General features: G+C 42.0%; 1 protein-coding gene across 1 annotated transcript; it reads right to left on the bottom strand.

Moving 5' to 3' along the window:
- Window positions 1-2,979: 2,979 nt before the first annotated feature.
- On the bottom strand, window positions 2,980-9,847 carry LOC105047131 (probable histone chaperone ASF1A). Its single transcript, XM_010925945.3, has 3 exons — window positions 9,532-9,847; window positions 3,674-3,789; window positions 2,980-3,583 (listed from the first exon to the last, which is right to left on the bottom strand). The coding sequence occupies exons 1-3, from the start codon at window positions 9,638-9,640 to the stop codon at window positions 3,245-3,247; spliced, it is 564 nt and encodes a 187-aa protein (XP_010924247.1). The 5' UTR covers window positions 9,641-9,847; the 3' UTR covers window positions 2,980-3,244.
- Window positions 9,848-18,496: the final 8,649 nt, after the last annotated feature.

The raw sequence follows: 18,496 nt of genomic DNA, 5'->3' as shown, positions 1-18,496 counted from the left end.
TTCTCCAATCATGAACTTCTCCATTCATCTACCAGATTGCTCCAAACGTCCTCTGAACTCCGCTATCAGCCGATTTTCTACAGTGATCGACTATTCTCCGAATCCCTTCCAGACTTCTTCCGACCACGGACGACTCTACTCCGAACTTCTTTCGGACTTCGTCAATGTCCGAGCTTCTCCGACAACAAGATTTCTACACTAACCAGACTCCATCCAAATTTCTACAGCGGTCGACCACCTTCCGGATTCCATCCGAGCTCCTATGAGAACCGGATTTCAGCCGAACTCCTACAGTGGATGGATCCCAGATGAATTTCGACAACGAAAGGGCTCCACCAGCCGGATCTCTACTCCGAACTTCTACTGCAAGCGGTCTACTTCGGATCTCTACTGTAAGCGAATTCTATCCGAGCTTCTACTGTAAATGAATTCCTTCCGAATTTCTATTACAGGCGGACTTCAGCCGAGCTTCTCCAATAAGCGGTCCCCATCCGAACTTCTACAAGAAGCGGACTCCGTCTGAACTTTCATAGTGGATGAATTTCGAACGAACTTCTACAACAGACGGGCTTCAGCAACTGGATTTCTACAATGGCCGACTGCCTCCGGTGTCTGCCGTACCTCCCCAGCCATCAACCTTCAATAGCGTCAGCCGGACTTCAACAACGCCAACCAGACTTTCACAAGATCCTCCAGACTCCTCCAGCGGACGAACCTCCCCAACGCCATCCGAAGTCTACTGCCGGCCGACCCTCTGCCGAATTCCTCATAAAATTGAACTTTTCCAACAGAAAATCCCCATCCGAGCTTCTGCAATAGATGACTCCCGCCTATAGCATCAGCGCTCTAGGCACCTAACAACAGTAGACCCGTCAGCAACCTCGAAAATATCCGAGCTTCTCTTGGACCGACGAGATAGAGAGCCATTCCGCTTCATCAGACATCCCAACCGAGCTTCAGCCGACAGATCCGAACTCTCTGGCAAGTCACGACAATGGCCACTATCCTACTCCACTCTCTGTAATGGATTCCGCGTGGCTCCACCACTCTCTGGCAAGTCGCGACAACGGACACCACTCCACTCTTCGTAACAAACTCCACGTGGCCCTGAACGGCCCCCTGACGCCACTACTCTCCGTAACAAACTCCGCATGGCCCTGAACGGCCCACTACCAAGCGGTTACAGACGTCGCTGTCAATCAGTTATGTTCTCCGTCTATAAAAAGGGACCTCCAGATATGTTCTTCTCTAAGCTCTAAACTCTATCTCGAAACTCTGCCAAAATCCTATTTGAGCACTCCATTTCTTTTGAAGCAGAGTACTGACTTGAGCATCGGAGGGTCTTGCCGGAGCACCCCCAACTCCGGTTTAGACTTCCCTTGCAGATCCCGACGGCGGCCGCGGTCATCTCAACTCCAGCTTCTCCGGCGTCGGCAGAATTCTGCACCAATACATCCTTTTTCAAATCTCTAATCTCCCATCTCTCTTTTTCTTATCCCTAAAATCTCAATGAGAAAAAAAAAAAAAAATCTTTCTCTCCATGGCCCCATCTTCTTTCTTTACTCGGTTCTTCTCCATTTATCTCCCATCGCCTCCTCTCAACATCTCCTGCTAGGCTGACATTGGTTTTATCCTCCAATTTCAAACCCCTTTCCCCCCGTAGCCCCATCCACCTTAAAGAAGAGAGACCGAAGGAAAAAGAAGAAAGAGAAATACAATGGGGAAATAAAAAATAATACCATATAAACATCACATCAATATTTTTTTAGATTTTACTACCAAATAAGCATTATATAAGCACAAGATGTTGCTGCATCGAATTTTTGATGAGAGAAAATTATCGAAATTACCTCTAAGGACAATATTACATCGGTTTAGATAGTTGGAGGACTAAAGTTTAAGATTTTATAATTCAGAAACCATTAAGAAGATCCGATTTAGTTGAGAGATCAAAAACATAATTTATCTATAATATTGGCTCAATTGGTCTAATAAAAAATTTATTGTTATTTCTCATTTACTCCTTACATATATATATATATATATATATATATATATATATATATATACAAATTTCAAAGCTCAATCAACGACACCACCACCAAAAACACAAACCAATTGACATATGGTGCCATGCTTCAAAATTATATAAAAGGGAAAGAGTATAAAGATCACTCGGAGAAAAAAGAAACCTCATATCAAGACTTTTTTGTTTTTAAAGGTTAAGACAAGATTTCAGGCAATGTTCTAAACCTTGGTATCCAACTGAATGCTTGTTCATTCAGATTATTATCAACAAAAGATCATGGTTGGATTGATGATAAGATTGCTTGATTATGATTCAATATTCCCAAGTTTTCTAGGTGCTCAAACCCGATTGAGCTTTAAGAAGTACCCCCATGAAAATTTCTGACCGTTCTATCAAACCCCAAAAAAAACAAATCCTCATCTATATCATACATATTTATTTTCAGTCATTATTAATATGTTTATTTTTTACATACTTTTATTAGTATTTCTTTATCTTTTTTACAATAACATGTTTTAATTTTTTTACCATGTGATACTTGATTCTAATACATATTTAAGTTTTTCCTTGGTTACTTGTAAATCAATTTGCATCTGTCAAATAAAGGCCATTCAGAACAATTAGAAACGAGTCAGTTTCGTTTGCTCTTAAATTTCAAGGAATTTAAATGAAAAATCCACAAGAACGTATTCTACACCATAACCGCTTGAACTAAGAGGAGCTAGCTTTAAAAACTTCAATAAAAGAAAAGTTTAACTAGGAGCATGCTTAGAATAAATTGAATGAAGTATGAGTTTAGCTAGGACGCATGCTTAAAAACAATTGACAAATGGTGAATCACGACGTTGGGCTCAAGTATATAATAGAGTTCCATCATCACAAAAAGTTTTATACACTTTGTGAATCACTTGAACAAACAAAACAGAAGGCATCAGATCAGCAAACAAGAGTTCCAGCGCCCACCAAAACCATGCTTAACCAGCCCATAAGCATCACTTATGGTATACCAACATTCAAGCGAGGCACAAAAATAATTGGATCACAAAATACAGTCAAGCTGGAATAGCATGCTCCTAAGCCACTGGAACAGTTCTAATTCTACAAAGATCCCAAAAGGCATTTGCTTCTGTTCGCCTTACCAGAGCCACAACCATCAAGCCTTGTCCATACTGTTTCGGACCTTCTCACTTCATATTAATGTTAAAAAAAAAAAAATCATTTCGGAAGCTGGTCAGTCTGTGCCTCATCACTGACATGGTTTTCAGGCGAAGCAGATGGTGGTGGCTGTTGCTGTCCTCCACTTTCACTGGGTTCAGGATGGAAATTGATGGGGAACTTGGTGACACGAGGCTTGTCAGCCAAGATATTTCTCTGAACTCTGTCAATTAAAACCCTTGGTGGTGGTTCTTCTCTTAGCTGTTCATCATCATAGTCATTGTTCACGTAGTAGCCTACTCTGATGAACTCCTGACCTAAATAAGAGCAAGTCAAAAGCAGCACCGTCACACCTATAATGTCTTCTTCACGTATCTTTGTAGGGTCTGGTGGGTCTGCCTGAAAAGTACAAATTTACAATGACTGTTAATTCATGTTGTGAAGTAGATGAAATCATGTCAGATATTGATTCAGCTTGAGAAAGATTACCTGGAATACAAAGCGGTAGTTCCCGACATTGACAGGACCAACAAGCACACTCTCAAGGAGCTGATCATAGGTCTCATCCTCTGCAGACCCTACGTATATGAGTTTCCATTCCAAATCTGCAGGGTTGAACAAGAATATCTTTTGTCAACTCTCAGCAAAGGATTAATATAGGATATACAGAATTTTTGTCAATGATGAACTGTTAAAGAGAAACACCAATTATTCACACCCATGGTCACTTTTAGGTAAGGAACTCCTATGCTACCAAACCATGCTCATTTAGCATTACAGTGACAATTTAATGATGAAAAGAATAAAATTACCATTTGATTTTTTTTAAAAAAAGCCAAGTTCTTATTACTATTTTTTCATCTATTAGTTTTGTTAGGCTAGGGGTCTTAAAATCATATAATTTTTGATATATAAACAATTGAGAGATAGTAGACCACATCCAACAACTCAGATCATTGATGTGGGACCTTCTACCAAACATAAATCTAACTAGATCTGAGAAGAGATCCACTTGAGGATAACCCAGTCCAGCTCTATATCTATATATATTATATGTATGTACGTATGTATATCAAAGAAAAAAAGTTGAATAATTAAATATATATATAAAAAATAGTCGAATAAACTTATATTCCTTACAACTATAGCGAAATTCTCAAGAAATTAGCACTTTCCTTCAAAAACTAATGCGAGTATCACAAACTGCAAACTATGATGCTTAAAGGACATGGTGAAAATGTTTTAGGATTTAAAAACCTACATTATCATTGTATTAATGAAAATTTTATTCAAACAATAGGGTGCTTCACCAAAAATAAGATCTGTGAAACATCAGCACTGGAAACTTTGCAGTGGGAAACTGCAATGGCTTATGGCTATTAAAAGTTAAATACCTTGCAAGTTGAGACTTCAAAAATCATGTATTCATGAAAATGACAAATTAGATATTTGATGCTCTAAAAACCCATTTCTCATGCTTGATGCTGCTTTAGGATTATCTCATCACACATTGACCTGATTCATTTCATAGAATAAAGCCTATTTGCATGCAGAGAGGTTTCTGTGTTTCAAACCCATGACACCCAAATCATAATGAAGTAACCTTACCATTACACCATGGTCCGCCCTTGCCTACCATGGAAACACCTTAACATGAGGAAATAGGAGTTTTTTTTTTTCAAAAAAAAATAAGGCATAGCAAGGGTTTCGAAACCTGTAAAAATGATAGACTTTGTAAGAAAACTATCATGGGTCCATATGTTTTCATAGTCATATGCATACTCTTGCTTGATAAATACATCATCTAGAGTACATGTAACCATTCCTAGGAATTGATAAATAATATCCATACAATGTGAATGATCAACTTAGCAAACAAAAAAGCTGCCAACTCCCTCATATTTGTAAGTTGTCAAACAGAATAAGTGTCTACCCAACCCAACTTCCTATATAGGGCCATACAAAATAGTGTAAACACTTTCCAAAAGCCAACAATTTTAAACTAGGATTAGCATTGGCAGTCTATGATTTGCTCGTCCTAAATCGACGTCACCAAAACAGTCTCAATCGCACAGTGATAACATCAACATCTATAATATACTTTCCCTTTATCCTTGAACTCTGAAACTTTAAACTAGCCTGGTGGTTCACATCCCAAAAACAATTGGAACTATTAATTCCACTGTAGCCATCTAACGAAGATATAAATTGCATAACATGTGCAGCAGAAGTGAACATGCCAACAGGCATACCTTTCAGACTCATGTGAAATGCTGAGTTCTCATCTAACCCTGCCATGCACGTTCATCCTCCCTTGAACAAGGACTCAACATCCTTTAGAACATGGTTAAGGTGATGCCATTGTTGGCATGACTTGAAAAGGTACTTGCTAGCTAGACCTTATAAAACTACTCTATAAAGGTTCAGTATATGGTACAAGCAACAGGTTCAGAGAAAGATACTGTGGATGCTAGTGATAGGGTAGGCCATCATTACTATATCAAAATGCATTGCAGGGTAGAGAAATGATGCTTTGGATAGTCTAATTAAATTGACCTTGTGGTGGACTTCTGTTTCCAGGAATTAAGTAAATGATGTAACCTCTTACTTTTGCAGCATCTAGATGCCTTCTACGAACTGCAGGCTGCTTCCACTAAGTCGATTAAGCTCATCAATGCACTCGGCTTTCAATATATCCCAACAAAGTATGTCTTAGTTGACTAATCTGATGGATTAACATCACCAATTCTATATTCTTCAGCACATCTTTCAAGTGGAAGGCAATGACTATAATCCATTGAAGGATCAAATGGTAGATGTAGGCTGTAGAATAGGTAATCATAATCCAAATGCCAAAACCAGGTGGAAAAATTAAATAGGCATGATGATTGGAAAACAAGTGATGGAAACGAACAAAAGAAAAATATGAGGCCATGAATTCACTTGCACACTTTAGTTTTAGACTAATTGTTACCAAACGCAGAAGTAGGTTTGAGAGTGCGTAGGTAAGAGTATTTGGTTTATGTGTCACTCCGGATGATTCTGATATAGTACATTTATTCATGAGGAGACAGGCTTGTCAATAGAGTACTAAGATGGTCTACATAACAATCTAAAAGATTCTACTATGATGCATTATTCTCCCTATGGTTTTGGCACTGGTGACTAATCCTATAAGCACTCTAAACTTTGTGGGTCTAAGTCTACCAACCTAATTTATTGGGCATTTCAATGTTTGTGAACTCCTTCCACAAGCTTATTCGATTAGGGCTACAAGTGGGTATGTTGTACTGCAGATTCACTTGGTCCAAATCCATACCCATTTAAATTTGGGCCCAACATCTTGTTTGCCTGAACCTACTTATAGATTAGACAGGGTTGGATACATCTAGCAATTCTCTCTCTCTCTCTCTCTCTCTCTCTCTAAAGATCCAATGAGGACAATGGGTTAGGATAGGTAAGTCAAGAGACAACTCAAATCCAATACTTTTAGAGTTTAACTCAAGATACATTTTACTTCATTATAATTCTTATGTAGGTATTGAAATATAAGACATCCACAATGCAATTTGTAATCAAGAGCTGATGAGACAGAAATTTGAGAACATTTAGAACTTGGATAAGTTCATTAAAGAATTCTGTGTTACAACTCAACCAATTCATGGCTTGTGGAATTGGAAACAAACAAGAATACTTATTTGGGACTTCGCTCTATAAAGAATCAGCCACACAATTCTTTCAAAAAGAACAATACCAAAATTAGTTAGTCATAATTACACAATGCTGCACCAATCACACTATACCGTAGGTGCACATTATTGATTCAATGAACTGCCATTATTGACTCCCTTTATTAAGAGAATTATGAGAAAACAGTTTCAAAGTCAAGGAGTATCGCCTCTTGATACCATCTATCAACTTTTATGCCAAAAAATACCGTTACTTTAATATTAAATTGTCTCCGATATTTATATACTAAAGGAAGAGAAAAAAATAGAAACTAATTCTCTTTCCCATCCCAAGCCAGCAGCCCCTCTCTCTCTCTCTCTCTCTCTCTCTCTCTCTCTCTCTCGTGCGCATATACACACATAAATACATACCTTTTATGTGTGGGCCTCCCCCCTCTCCCTCTCCCTCTTTCTCCCCTTCATCTTCTCTCCCTACCCTCTTTCTCTTCCTTCTAGGGTTAGAGTTTGGATTTTCTCCCTCTCTCCACTCCTCTTCTCCCAATCCTTCATCTCCAATACTCCTCAACTTGGTAAGGTGCATACCATTATTGTACCAAACCGATAGTTGGCTGGTAAGACCCCTGGTGCTAGTCTGACAAACCTTGCTTGGGATACTTTATGGCACTCCTTGACACTTTGTACCATCAAACTAGAATGCCATAGTTATTACATGTCTCTATATGAAAAAATTTTGTTCTAACATAATGGTTAGCAACCATTTTATCAAATTTCATGGACTTAAGGAACATATGTCTTGCTCATTGTTCATTGTATACATACATTAATATATATTTACATGCATATAAGATATAGACATGTTCCCATGTCCAATTTTTAGAAGATTCTTCTGTCAAATTCTTCTGGACACTTGGATACTTAACACCACTATCGTGCGTCCAAGTAACACATGAAATAGATACGCCAATGGCACAAATTACTTTAAACGAATCTTGTGCAAATCTTTTTTGGTGGGCTTTAGCTTGTCAAAGATCTCTTATAAGTAACTGTCAACCTACTTGAAAGCAATTTGGTAATATAGCACATCTCGTCACTGGATATTAGAACATAGCAGTTGATTACAATGGGCTTCAACCTTACGAACCATCGAAATCGTCTGAATAATTTGAAAATATCCAACCTCATAACCAGAACTCTCTCATATATTTCCATCAGTGTACTCGAGCTATTCTGCATATTCAAGATGTTTTCGATCTATTCTTAAATATCTCTATAATCAATGAGGCACCTTTTGGGCATGTGGCTAAGGATGCCTCTTACTGTTGCACCTAAAGGGATCCAACATATTTGTTGGCTCATCACAGTGAACTTTCAACAATCACTATTTTGTTGTTGCTTGTGTTAGTTACCAGCCCAAAGCTTGACTTCTTATTATTTGAGAACTCATGAAAACTACCTTGTGCTATCTTCTTATTGTGGAATTCTCATTCCTAATTCAATTAGGTCATCACCGGTGAGCAAGATTAATAGGAGCCTGCACTTCAAGAAATGCACGTGCATTGATCCTAATGCCTCGAATCAAGTATACTCATGTTTTGTTTTGACCAAGATAAAAGAAATGAAAAAATGGAAAGCAGGAGTGAGATTATCAATCATAGAGTTGTTCTTTAAGAGAGAAAACAGAGATTCAAACTGCAGGAGGAAAAAGAGGCATGCAAAACTTCCAATGATGGTGAAGTTGGGCACTGGATTAGAGTTTAGTCCTGAGGTAGTATAAATAAGAACAAAGACATGATATATTTAGGACTCTATTTTTCTTTTCAATGCTCTTTCAACCTAAAATGCATGTCACTATATCTCACGTACTAAGAACCTTCTAGGACACATACAAGCCATATCTGATAACATCAAAGGGTACACATACAAGTCCATAACACCAAAAAAACATGAAAACAGCATTAAGAGAACTGTGGATATGCTGTACAGCCACATTAGGTATGCATAGAGTATTCCAATGAAATGGTCAAGACACTTCAGTGAAGAAAAGTAAGCATTGATGCCAGACACAGGCAACCCGCCACATATCAAGAATGAGTATTATTCTATTGCAACCTCGATCCATAAAAGGCATATCTTAAAGCATTAAAAATTCACAGCGATACATTAGATTGTGCATCAAAAATTTGAGTTGGGATATTAAAAATATGATTAGGTATTGGGGTTTCACTTTCACAAACGCGGCATGAATCTTGCAAGACAAGGGTTATAATTTCAGAAGGAAAAAAATATTTGGTTTTCGTATCATTAGACCGATGCGTTCCAAGCAATCAACCCTTTTTTCTCCGTCAATTGCTCTCCATCTGCTGTTTATTTTCTAAGGGACTCCTGAAAGCGGCTCATTAGCCTCAAGATCACCCTAGCTTCTTCTTCCCCTTCTTGCTCTTATTCTATTTCCAAAATTTCTACTTACCAAAGCTCCAAATAGCACATTAAAACCAATAAAACATCAACATCCCAAACCCTAATCTTTCAAACTGCCCCAAACCCTAAAACAAACCCCTCTCGGGAACCAACAAAAAAAAAAGGACCACGAACAACAGTTTCAGATCGCATCCAACTCAAAAATCCAAACCAAACAGAGGGATTGGAACAAAACCATACCATCTTCGAGTGGGACCAAGCACTCGTAGGAGATCTCGAACTGGAAAGGGTTAAGGAACGCCGCCGGGTTGTCCAGCACGGTTACGTTGGTGATGTTCACAGCGCTCATGGTCGCCGCCGCTCCGAGAACCAAATCGAGTCGATTGAAAACCCTAGATTTCAGCGCCCGCCCATCTTTCGGCCAAAAACCCTAAGCCACGGATCGATCGAGGCGTGGAGAGAAGGCGAGAGCTCGCACGAGGAGAGAGAGAATGAGACAACGGGCTAAAAATAGAAAGGAGAAAATTAAAGTTTTTGGTTCGCTCCCGGGGATGGGCGTCGGCGAGTCGCCGTATGCGAGGATATGAAGGAATGGAAGGGGAGGAGGGTTAGGCTTTTCCCGGCTGAGGGAACCGGAAGGAGACGGAGGCTACCGGGGGTAGCCGGTTTTGCCGGTCGGAGGGATGGCGGGGAGGAGCTTGGCGGGAGAATTTTGAACAGAGTTTGGGTGGCAGATCTCTTGTAGAAGGATGGTGAGCGGGAGCGAAGACACAGCTGAGACAGCCACATCTTCTACAATAGAATAGGGGGCAAAAAAAAAAAAAATCATACTTAACCTGAGAAAGAAAAAAATAAAACATAGACAAATAGGAGGCCTGGAGGTTAATTCACCTACAAAATCGCCTTGGATATTGAAAAATAGAGGTGATTTCTATACATGTTTGTATTCAATCCTGATGCCAGCAATATCTTGTGATAAAAGTTGAAATAAATATATGATATGGCATCTTAGATGCTAAAAACATGAAATTAAGTTGTGTTTTGTTGTTGCTGCTGCTCAGGGAATAAGGCAAGAAAAATATTTTTTTTTTTGGAGAAAAAAAAGAAGAATACTTTTAACGGAGCATGTTGTTGGATGAATCTCGCACTAATTTTTCTTTTCTAATGACAACTATCAACATCACATTGAGTTTTGCTCGCTCATAATTATCAAATGATAGGTCAAATTCTTTTTAGAATTACTGAAAGGATTTCCTAATAGATTTTCTTTTGTATATTTTCTCAATTTTGTTTTTCTTATCTGAACACAAATTGACAATAGAGCTGGAATTTAAGAGAAAGTTTCGTGAGACATTTATGGTATTTAATGGTATGCAAACTCAAGTAGAACAATTGGGAGACCACTTGCTTGGAAATGGAAAAAACAATTGGTTTTATTGTTTCTATGGTGGAACTTGGTGAGAAAGAAAATTAGTAGCTAGTATTACTTAACTTTAAAGTTACGACCCTCATTCAAACTTTGAGTAGGAACTTCCACCTTAGCCTTGTGTTGAAAATATCAATAATGGTAGCAGATGTCCCCTCAAACTAATAACATATATAGAAGAACACAAGTTTGAGCGGTTTCAATGATTATGGTTTCGATGTTCATTGGAGGATGCTCCTCACAATCAAATCATATAGTGAGTATATTTTGCTTTCTGCACTCTATTCTCTCTCCCCCGTACTGTATTATTACTTAAACAAGATATTAGAAAAAGGTTATTTTAAGTTTTAGAAGAGCTTTGAATGAGGAACAAGTTCACCATCGACCGTCTAGCTTTTAAACGAATACTCTAATCATAAGTTAGTTGCCCATCATAAGCACTATTTTATTAAAAAAATTGCCATGGCACATGAATATACATTTGTTCAAGGGAGTCTATGACTTGGCTTAAAGGATCTACGTCAATAAGCGCAGAATTCCGGGTTTTCGTACAGTGCTTCTCAAATCCATGTAGAATAATTTTTAGAATTTTCTCTACCGTCCACTGTATAATGGACGGTCACTGATATTTACCATGGCAACCGGTTATAGCCAGTGAGAAGGCCAGGAATGACAAGGCTTTGTAATTTAGGCAGAATTGGAGGGTCTTGGTTGATACCCTTCCCTTTTCCCTCCCAGTAACTCCAAAACCCTTCTTCCGGTTGCCTTCTCCGTTGGTGGTGCTGCAGAACCTTCCGTGCCTGGTCCCTCTCCTAAACCACCCACCCGTCACCAGTTTTCTCACCCTCACCCTCGTCCCTAGCCCCTACACGATCCTCATCCCATTCAGTGCTGCCCAGCTTTGCTCCAAGCTCTATCTCCAGCTCCTCGGCGGCGAGAGGTGCGGGAAGAGATCGGAGATAAAAGGCATGATGCAAAGGGAGAGTGAGCCATGGGTCATGGGCGGATAACTCGTGGTAGACGGTTGATGTTTTGTTCTCTTAGTTACCCAATATTAATTGGACAGCCAAAATTTTTGGAACAATCTGATCTTCGAAGCTGAGGTAGTGCCTACTCACCGAATGCTGGAGAGAGTATTTTGTTTAACCACTAGGTACAATCATTTCGATGCCGGTCAAATTTTTTGATGCCTTCGATTCTTAAGACTCTCATACTGTTTCTGCAACGATTCGGAGAATTCTCTTCATTTTCTGAGAGTCTCCTCCTTTGAGGTATGTCAAAGTCGACTTCGATGATAATGTTGATGAAGATAGAGGTGGTATTGATTTTGTTATCTAGGATTCGGATGCCAGGCTGCTGGCAGCGGAGAATTTACACCTTTTTGAGTCTTTCGTTTCGAGTGCTGAGCTTCGAACCGCCTAGACAAGTATTATCTATACCAGACAGGAGAGGATCTTCATTGAGATAGATTATACCACCTTCATCAGCTGGATCCAATACGACACGAAGCAGTTGAAGGCCCATTCGCTCCTTTGGGATATATGGATTTTCCTCTGTATCTTCGTTCATGTCTTCCGAAAAGCAAACAACGTCGTCGATTGAATTGCTTCTTACATGGCTGAGCACATAATGACTGGACCTGACGAAAGGATCAGACATATCCGCATGCCCTACAGAATATTTTATTTTTTGATTTTTTGGGATGTACTCACATTCGAGTAGTGTGAGCATCCACATGTACCAAAAAAAATCATAATAAAATAAAAAAAATAAAATTAAAAAAGTACCATAGCAAAACCTAAGAATTTCGGATGATTAATTAGCCCTAAGATTCTGCCCCGATCCTTGAATTAGCAATCCCTTGCTAGAGTTGACATTATCTTAAATCAAATCATGCTCATGCATGATTATGTAAAACACTTAAATAAGCACAGATTACTGGCTTGTTTAAGGAGTCGATCCTAGTTGGGCTTTGGAAACGCAAGCGCAAGTTGTTAAGATTTAAGCCTTCGGTTCTCCTGATTTTATTTTTTCTTTATTAGGAACAAAATGGAGGTTAAACCTTTAAAGAAAACAAATTAAAAACAATAACAACAAACAAAATAATAACCAAACCGACCCGCATACAGCAGATGGGGATCTAAGTGACCATTATTGGGCTTTTTTCGATGTGCTTTGAGATTTGTGCTTCGATCTTGATTCGTGAGATCGTCTGTGATCTATCGGGTCGAAGGGTATTGTATGCATCGGAGGGGATGCCGAGCAAAATAGGGGACCAACCTACGGCCTCAAAGGTGGGGGATCGGTCGGAATCAAGCTGGCGAAGAGCAGTGGAAGGTCGAACAGTGTGGATCTCGTCAGAGCTGATGACGGAGGAGGTGAACAACCTAGTCCAATGATTTTTGGAGGTTGCCGCACCCCCGGAGGAGGTCTTAAGGGAGAGCGTGAAGCATTAGGTGGCTATAGCGGTGGTTGCAAGGAGCTTGAGCCGGCGGGTGGCACCAAAGCTGGTGGCTAAGGAATTCCAGCTTCAAAAGAGGGTGAAGGGTGAGGTGGTGGCGCACGGACTGGAGAAGGGCTTCCTTCTCTTCTGGTTCGAGGCTGGGGACAGGGACCTGATTCTCCGACGGTCATGGGTGGTTGTCGGACAGGTCTTGGCTATGGAGTCGTGGCGATCAAGATTCTTTTTGGAGGGGGCGATTGGAACGGCCCTGCTTTGAATCCGGCTTCCGACAGAGTTTTGGGAGGAGGCGGCGATCCGGGAGGTGCTTTGTCTGGCCGGAGATTTGGCTACGGTGGACAACTACACGGTGGAGCTACGTCGCCTTGGCTTCATCTGAGCACGTGTGAAGGTTGATCTATCCAAGCCATTGAGATTAGAAGTGCTTGTCAAGGGACCGGCCGGCATTTTTTGGAAAAGGTTCATCTATGAGAACCTCGAGAGGATTTGCTTCCACTGCGGTCGCTTCCACGTGCTGGAGGAGATGAGTTGGGTCGGAGGAGGTGACAGGATCTCATCGACGGGATCCCAAGCTGAGGGGATGGATGGGGAACTTGCCATGGAAGGGCCGTGCCTGGCACCGTAGATGGTGGCTGTCTGTCGGTGGTAGCCGAAGATGGAGACTTAGGGTGGCTCGAAGAAGATGGTGGTCGGGTTAACTTGATCGGTTTCAACGATGCGTCAATCCGGACAGAAAGCGACCAATGGCCAAATCTAGCGAGGGGACCATGGAGATGCATGCGGAGGTGCTTGCGGGCCTGAGCCTAGGTGGCAACCAGTTTGGACCTTTGACGGGGGCCGTGCACGGGCTGTCGCTAGGCCGAAGCGAGGGTGCGGGCCCTACTGATGGTGGCTAGGCCATGAAGGAGGGAATGGGCTTAACCCAGCCTAAGCACGCTCGGCTCTTAGATTTTGATGTGGGCTGGTGCCCTTCAAGCCCAATGGCAAGGATTTGGGTTTTGAAGGGCCCAAAAAAGATTCCTCAAGGAAGAAGAAAGGAAAAAACCAGGTGTGGCCCCCTCAGAGATCCACGTGAAGGCAGCAGCTGGCATTGATGACCCTGGGGTCTTTTTCTTCTCGACAAGGACCTTCAGGGAGGAGGGGGAGGCTTCGATCCAAACGAAGGAGGGGAACTCCACTTCAGAGGGCCTAGTGGTGGAGGGTAGAGCTGAGCAGGAGATGGAGCTTGGAATGGAGAGGGACTTGGTGCCTCTCAGGGGAGTGAATCCCACTCACATGGATGCATTGGTGGGGGGTCAGGATCCTATCTATGAGATTGCTGTCACCAGATTGTCGTAGACAATCTAGGAGGAGGGAGAGTGCCCGTCATCAATGGATTCAATAGCTATTGGGACTGAGGCGAGCTCTCAAGATGAGGAGGCATAGGTGTGGGCCCCACTCCCAGTGAGTCTTCACCATGAGGTTACTAATTTGGAACATTCGGGAGGTGGGAAAGTCCTTATTTCGATCGACTTTCAGTCAGTTGGTACAGCAGCATGGTCCTAATGTCTGTCCTGCTTGAGACCCATCTTTTTGGGATGAGTCTAGCCAAGGCTAGACATCAAATTCTGATGGCATGGAGCACATACGCAATGGAGTCTAAAGGACTATCAGGGGGTATCTTGGTAATGTGGCGTCGCGGCTCGATCAAGATGGATGCCTTCCATAAATACGAGCAGCATGTGACCTTAGTCATCTTGAACTATATTGGTCAACCTTGATTGCTTTCCAGAGTCTACGCTAACATCGAGTATAGGAAGCGAAAGGTACTGTGGTCCGAGATCTCTAGATTGGTCTTGCAGATTTTGCCTTTCCTCATCATCGGGAATTTCAATTGCATTGTAGGATCCCATGAGAAGAGGGGAGGCAGGCAGTTTGGGGACAGCATTGACTCTAGAGAGTTTAGAGACTTCATCAGTAATGTGGATCTGATTGATCTCGATCACTTGGATCTCAAATTCACCTGATGCAACAATCGATAGGAGACAGCTCGAGTCTGAGAGAGCATCGATCGAGCACTTGCCACTATGGAGTGGGTCTAGCACTTTTTGGGGCACCAGGTTCAGCACCTTCCGAGGATCGTATTGGATCATTGTCTGATTCTCATCTCAACGAACGGCCTTCGCTTGCCTAGGGCCTCCTTCAGGTTTGAGAAGTTTTGGACTTTCTACCCTAAATTGTGGGACCTAGTTTGGGAGGTGTAGAGGATGTGGATCCGTGGGGATATGAGGTACCATATGACCCAGATATTAGAGTTAGCTGGGCATAGGTTCCTATAATGGAACTGTATGGAGGTTGGTAATATTTTCAGTGCCTCAAGGGGGTGGAGGTGGACATTACATCATTGCAGTTGAGGAAAGATCAGGAGGGAGATCTTCAGGAGCTAGATTTGAGAGAGCTTCATCATAAGCTCTCGGTGCACCACTATTTATTGCGTCAGCAAAAGACGTTATGAAAATAAAAATTCAGGATTCAGTGGATCAGGGAGGGTGATTGGAATATTAGATTTTTTTATCAGTCCACTATGATCAGGAAGTCCGTCAACCGTATCAGGCAGCTGAGAGAGAGTGAAGCAAAATTATGGATGATAGCGAGGAGATTAGGGAGCAGATATTTCAGTTCTTCAAATCTCGCTGGACGGCATCCTTGGGCGGTGATCTGCCCCTTCAGGGGTTTCAGCTCGTGACCCATGTCTCTGATCTAGAGAATGAGACTCTGATCTGTGTGGTGTCGATCGAGGAGGTGCGGGGGGCTCTTTGGTCACTCAGGATGGATAAGGCCCCAGTGCCGGATGGCTTTCCCCCACTCTTTTTTCATCGATATTGGTCTATTGTCAGAGAGGAGGTGGTGGAGGCGGTGCAGACAATATCCGAGTCCAGAGGTATTTCAGAGGGGTGGAAGAAGACTTTGATCATCCTTATCCCGAAGCGACAAGATGCATGGACTCCAAGATATTTTAGACCAATCAATCTCTGTACCACTCTTTACAAGGTGTGTGCCAGGGTCCTGATCAATCGTCTGAAGCCGATTATGCCTCACCTGATTTATCCAGAGTATGGTGCTTTTGTCAGTGACCGAAACATCACCGACAATATCTAACTTGTTCAGGAGTTTATGCATGATCTGCCGTATGTTCCCATCCGTCGGAGCTTCATAGCGATCAAGCTAGACATAGAGCGAGTGTATGACTAGATGAGCTGGCAGTTTCTCAGACGGACCTTTCAAAAGTTTGGATTCTAAGAGAGATGGATTGACTGGACCATGGATTGCATGGAGACTCTTACCTTTGCTATCCTGATTAACGGTGCCCTGATGGAGTTCTTTCACTCAACAATCGGACTTCGTCAAGATTGCCCACTCTCCTTTTATCTATTTGTTTTGTGTGCTGATACTTTATGTCGGACGTTGATGACGGCGGTCTGGGAATCGATGTTGGAGCCCTGCTGGCCTACCCCTGGGGTGCAGCTGCTCTCGCACATTCTCTTCGCAAATCATTGCCTCCTTATTAGGCGGCCCTCGATGCAGAATGCGAGGTGTTTTGCATCCATTATTGAGGCTTGATGTTGGATGTCAAGCTAGCTTACAAACTTGCAAAAATCTGTGGTCATCTTCAGCTCCAAGATGAAGATTCAAGTGAAGCAGACGATTCGAGAGTAGCTGGGAATCTCGAAATTGACCAGAACCTTGATCTAACTAGACGTTCCTATCATCGGTCGGTGTTTTCGGAGGACCGATTGTAGACCGTTGAAGCAGTGAGTTTAGGATCAACTCGAGGATTGACAAGCCAACACCCTCTCTATGATAGACAAGACGACTCTTGTGAGATCGATGCTCAATTCTATCCCAGTATACCTCTTGGCCAACACGATTGTCTCAATTTCCTGTCTCAGAGGACTGGAGCAGCAGTTTCAATATTTTCTATGGGGTCGGAGAACGACAGGCGTGGGATGCACCTACTGTCCTAGGAGGTGGTTTGCCAGCCTGTGAGGAATGATGGTCTGGAGATTCAGTCTCTGATAGTCAGGAGAGAGGCCATGATTTTCAGACATACCGTCAGATTCTTTATCTAGCCAGATTGTTTTTGGAGCAGAATGATGAAGGCCCAGTATGGGGTGTGGAAACACAAGTCCCAGATCGAGGCCCCCTGCGGTTGCTTTTTTTTCTAGAAGGAGATTTGTTCTCACGGGCTTGTTGTTTTGGCTCAGGTCAGATTGCTGATTGGAGATGAAACTTTGATGACCATGAATCAGGATACTTGGATCTCTAGCCTTCTTTCTTTTTGATGGCCGATCTATATTAGCAGTAAGGTAGATGATCATCTGCGTGTCTGCGATCTACTCAAATCGATGGTAGGAGGTTAAAAAGTATAGGAGATCACTAGATTATTTAGTGGTCCACTTGCTGATCGGATTCTCACCACTCCTGTTTTGATTTACCGTAGTCAGGATCTGAGGGTGTGGGGTCGATCTTGCTGCCCTAAGATTTTCTTGAGGCATCTTTCTGAGTTATGCAGACCGGCAATGATTAGGAGGATCAGACTGCTTGGATTTGGAGAGTAACCACCCAACCCAGAGTGAGACTCTTTCTCTAGAAGCTTACATAAGACCGGTTTCCAATGTACATGCTTCTTAGAGATAGAGGCATGGAGTTGCCAATTTCTTGTCCGATCTGCGGGCCGGAGGATGAGTCAACAGAGCACGCCATCCTGCATTGTCCGAGAGCCAAGCTGATTTGGAGGGCTAGTGACCAGCCTTGGGAGACGACTAGGGGCGATTGGTTGGTGTCTTTTTTGAGTACGATCCGTCGGAGTGCAGCTGATAAGATGACCTCCACTTGGGGGTAGGTTAATGTACATCACTTACCAGATTTGACTTTTTAGAAACAATCTAATCTTCGATGGTGAGGTGGTTCCTGCACATCGGATGTTGGAGAGAGTGATCTGCTTGACGACGAAGTATAGTCATTTTGATGCTGCTAGCCCGTCCTTTGATGCCCCCGTTCACTGGAACTCCCTTGCTGCTCCTGCAACGATCCGGAGGGTCATTTTTATCTCCTGAAAATCTCTTCTTCGGGGTTTGTCAAGGTGAATTTTGATAATAGTGTTGGAGATAAAAAAAAATGATGCAGAGTTTGTCATCCAAAACTCGAATGCCAAGCTGTTGGCAGCTGATAGTTCTCATCTCTTCAAACCTTCAGTTTCAAAAATTGAGCTTTATACCACCTAGATGGACATCATCTTTGTTAAACGAGAACTGTGGATGGAAAGAATTTTTGTCGAA

Source organism: Elaeis guineensis, chromosome 2 (genome assembly GCF_000442705.2).
Source record: "Elaeis guineensis isolate ETL-2024a chromosome 2, EG11, whole genome shotgun sequence".
In the NCBI taxonomy this organism is placed as follows: Eukaryota; Viridiplantae; Streptophyta; class Magnoliopsida; order Arecales; family Arecaceae; genus Elaeis; species Elaeis guineensis.
Note: the sequence above shows the minus strand (reverse complement) of the source record. Positions and strands in the feature narration are given on the sequence as shown.

Bases quoted from the DNA above. Each gene is read 5' to 3' on its own strand.
- LOC105047131 (XM_010925945.3), bottom strand. From the start codon at position 9,640: ATGAGCGCTGTGAACATCACCAACGTAACCGTGCTGGACAACCCGGCG. The intron at 3,790-9,531 runs GTATGGTTTTGT...TCAACCCTGCAG, and splicing joins CTTGGTCCCACTCGAAGATG to ATTTGGAATGGAAACTCATA. The intron at 3,584-3,673 runs GTAATCTTTCTC...TGTACTTTTCAG, and splicing joins ACTACCGCTTTGTATTCCAG to GCAGACCCACCAGACCCTAC.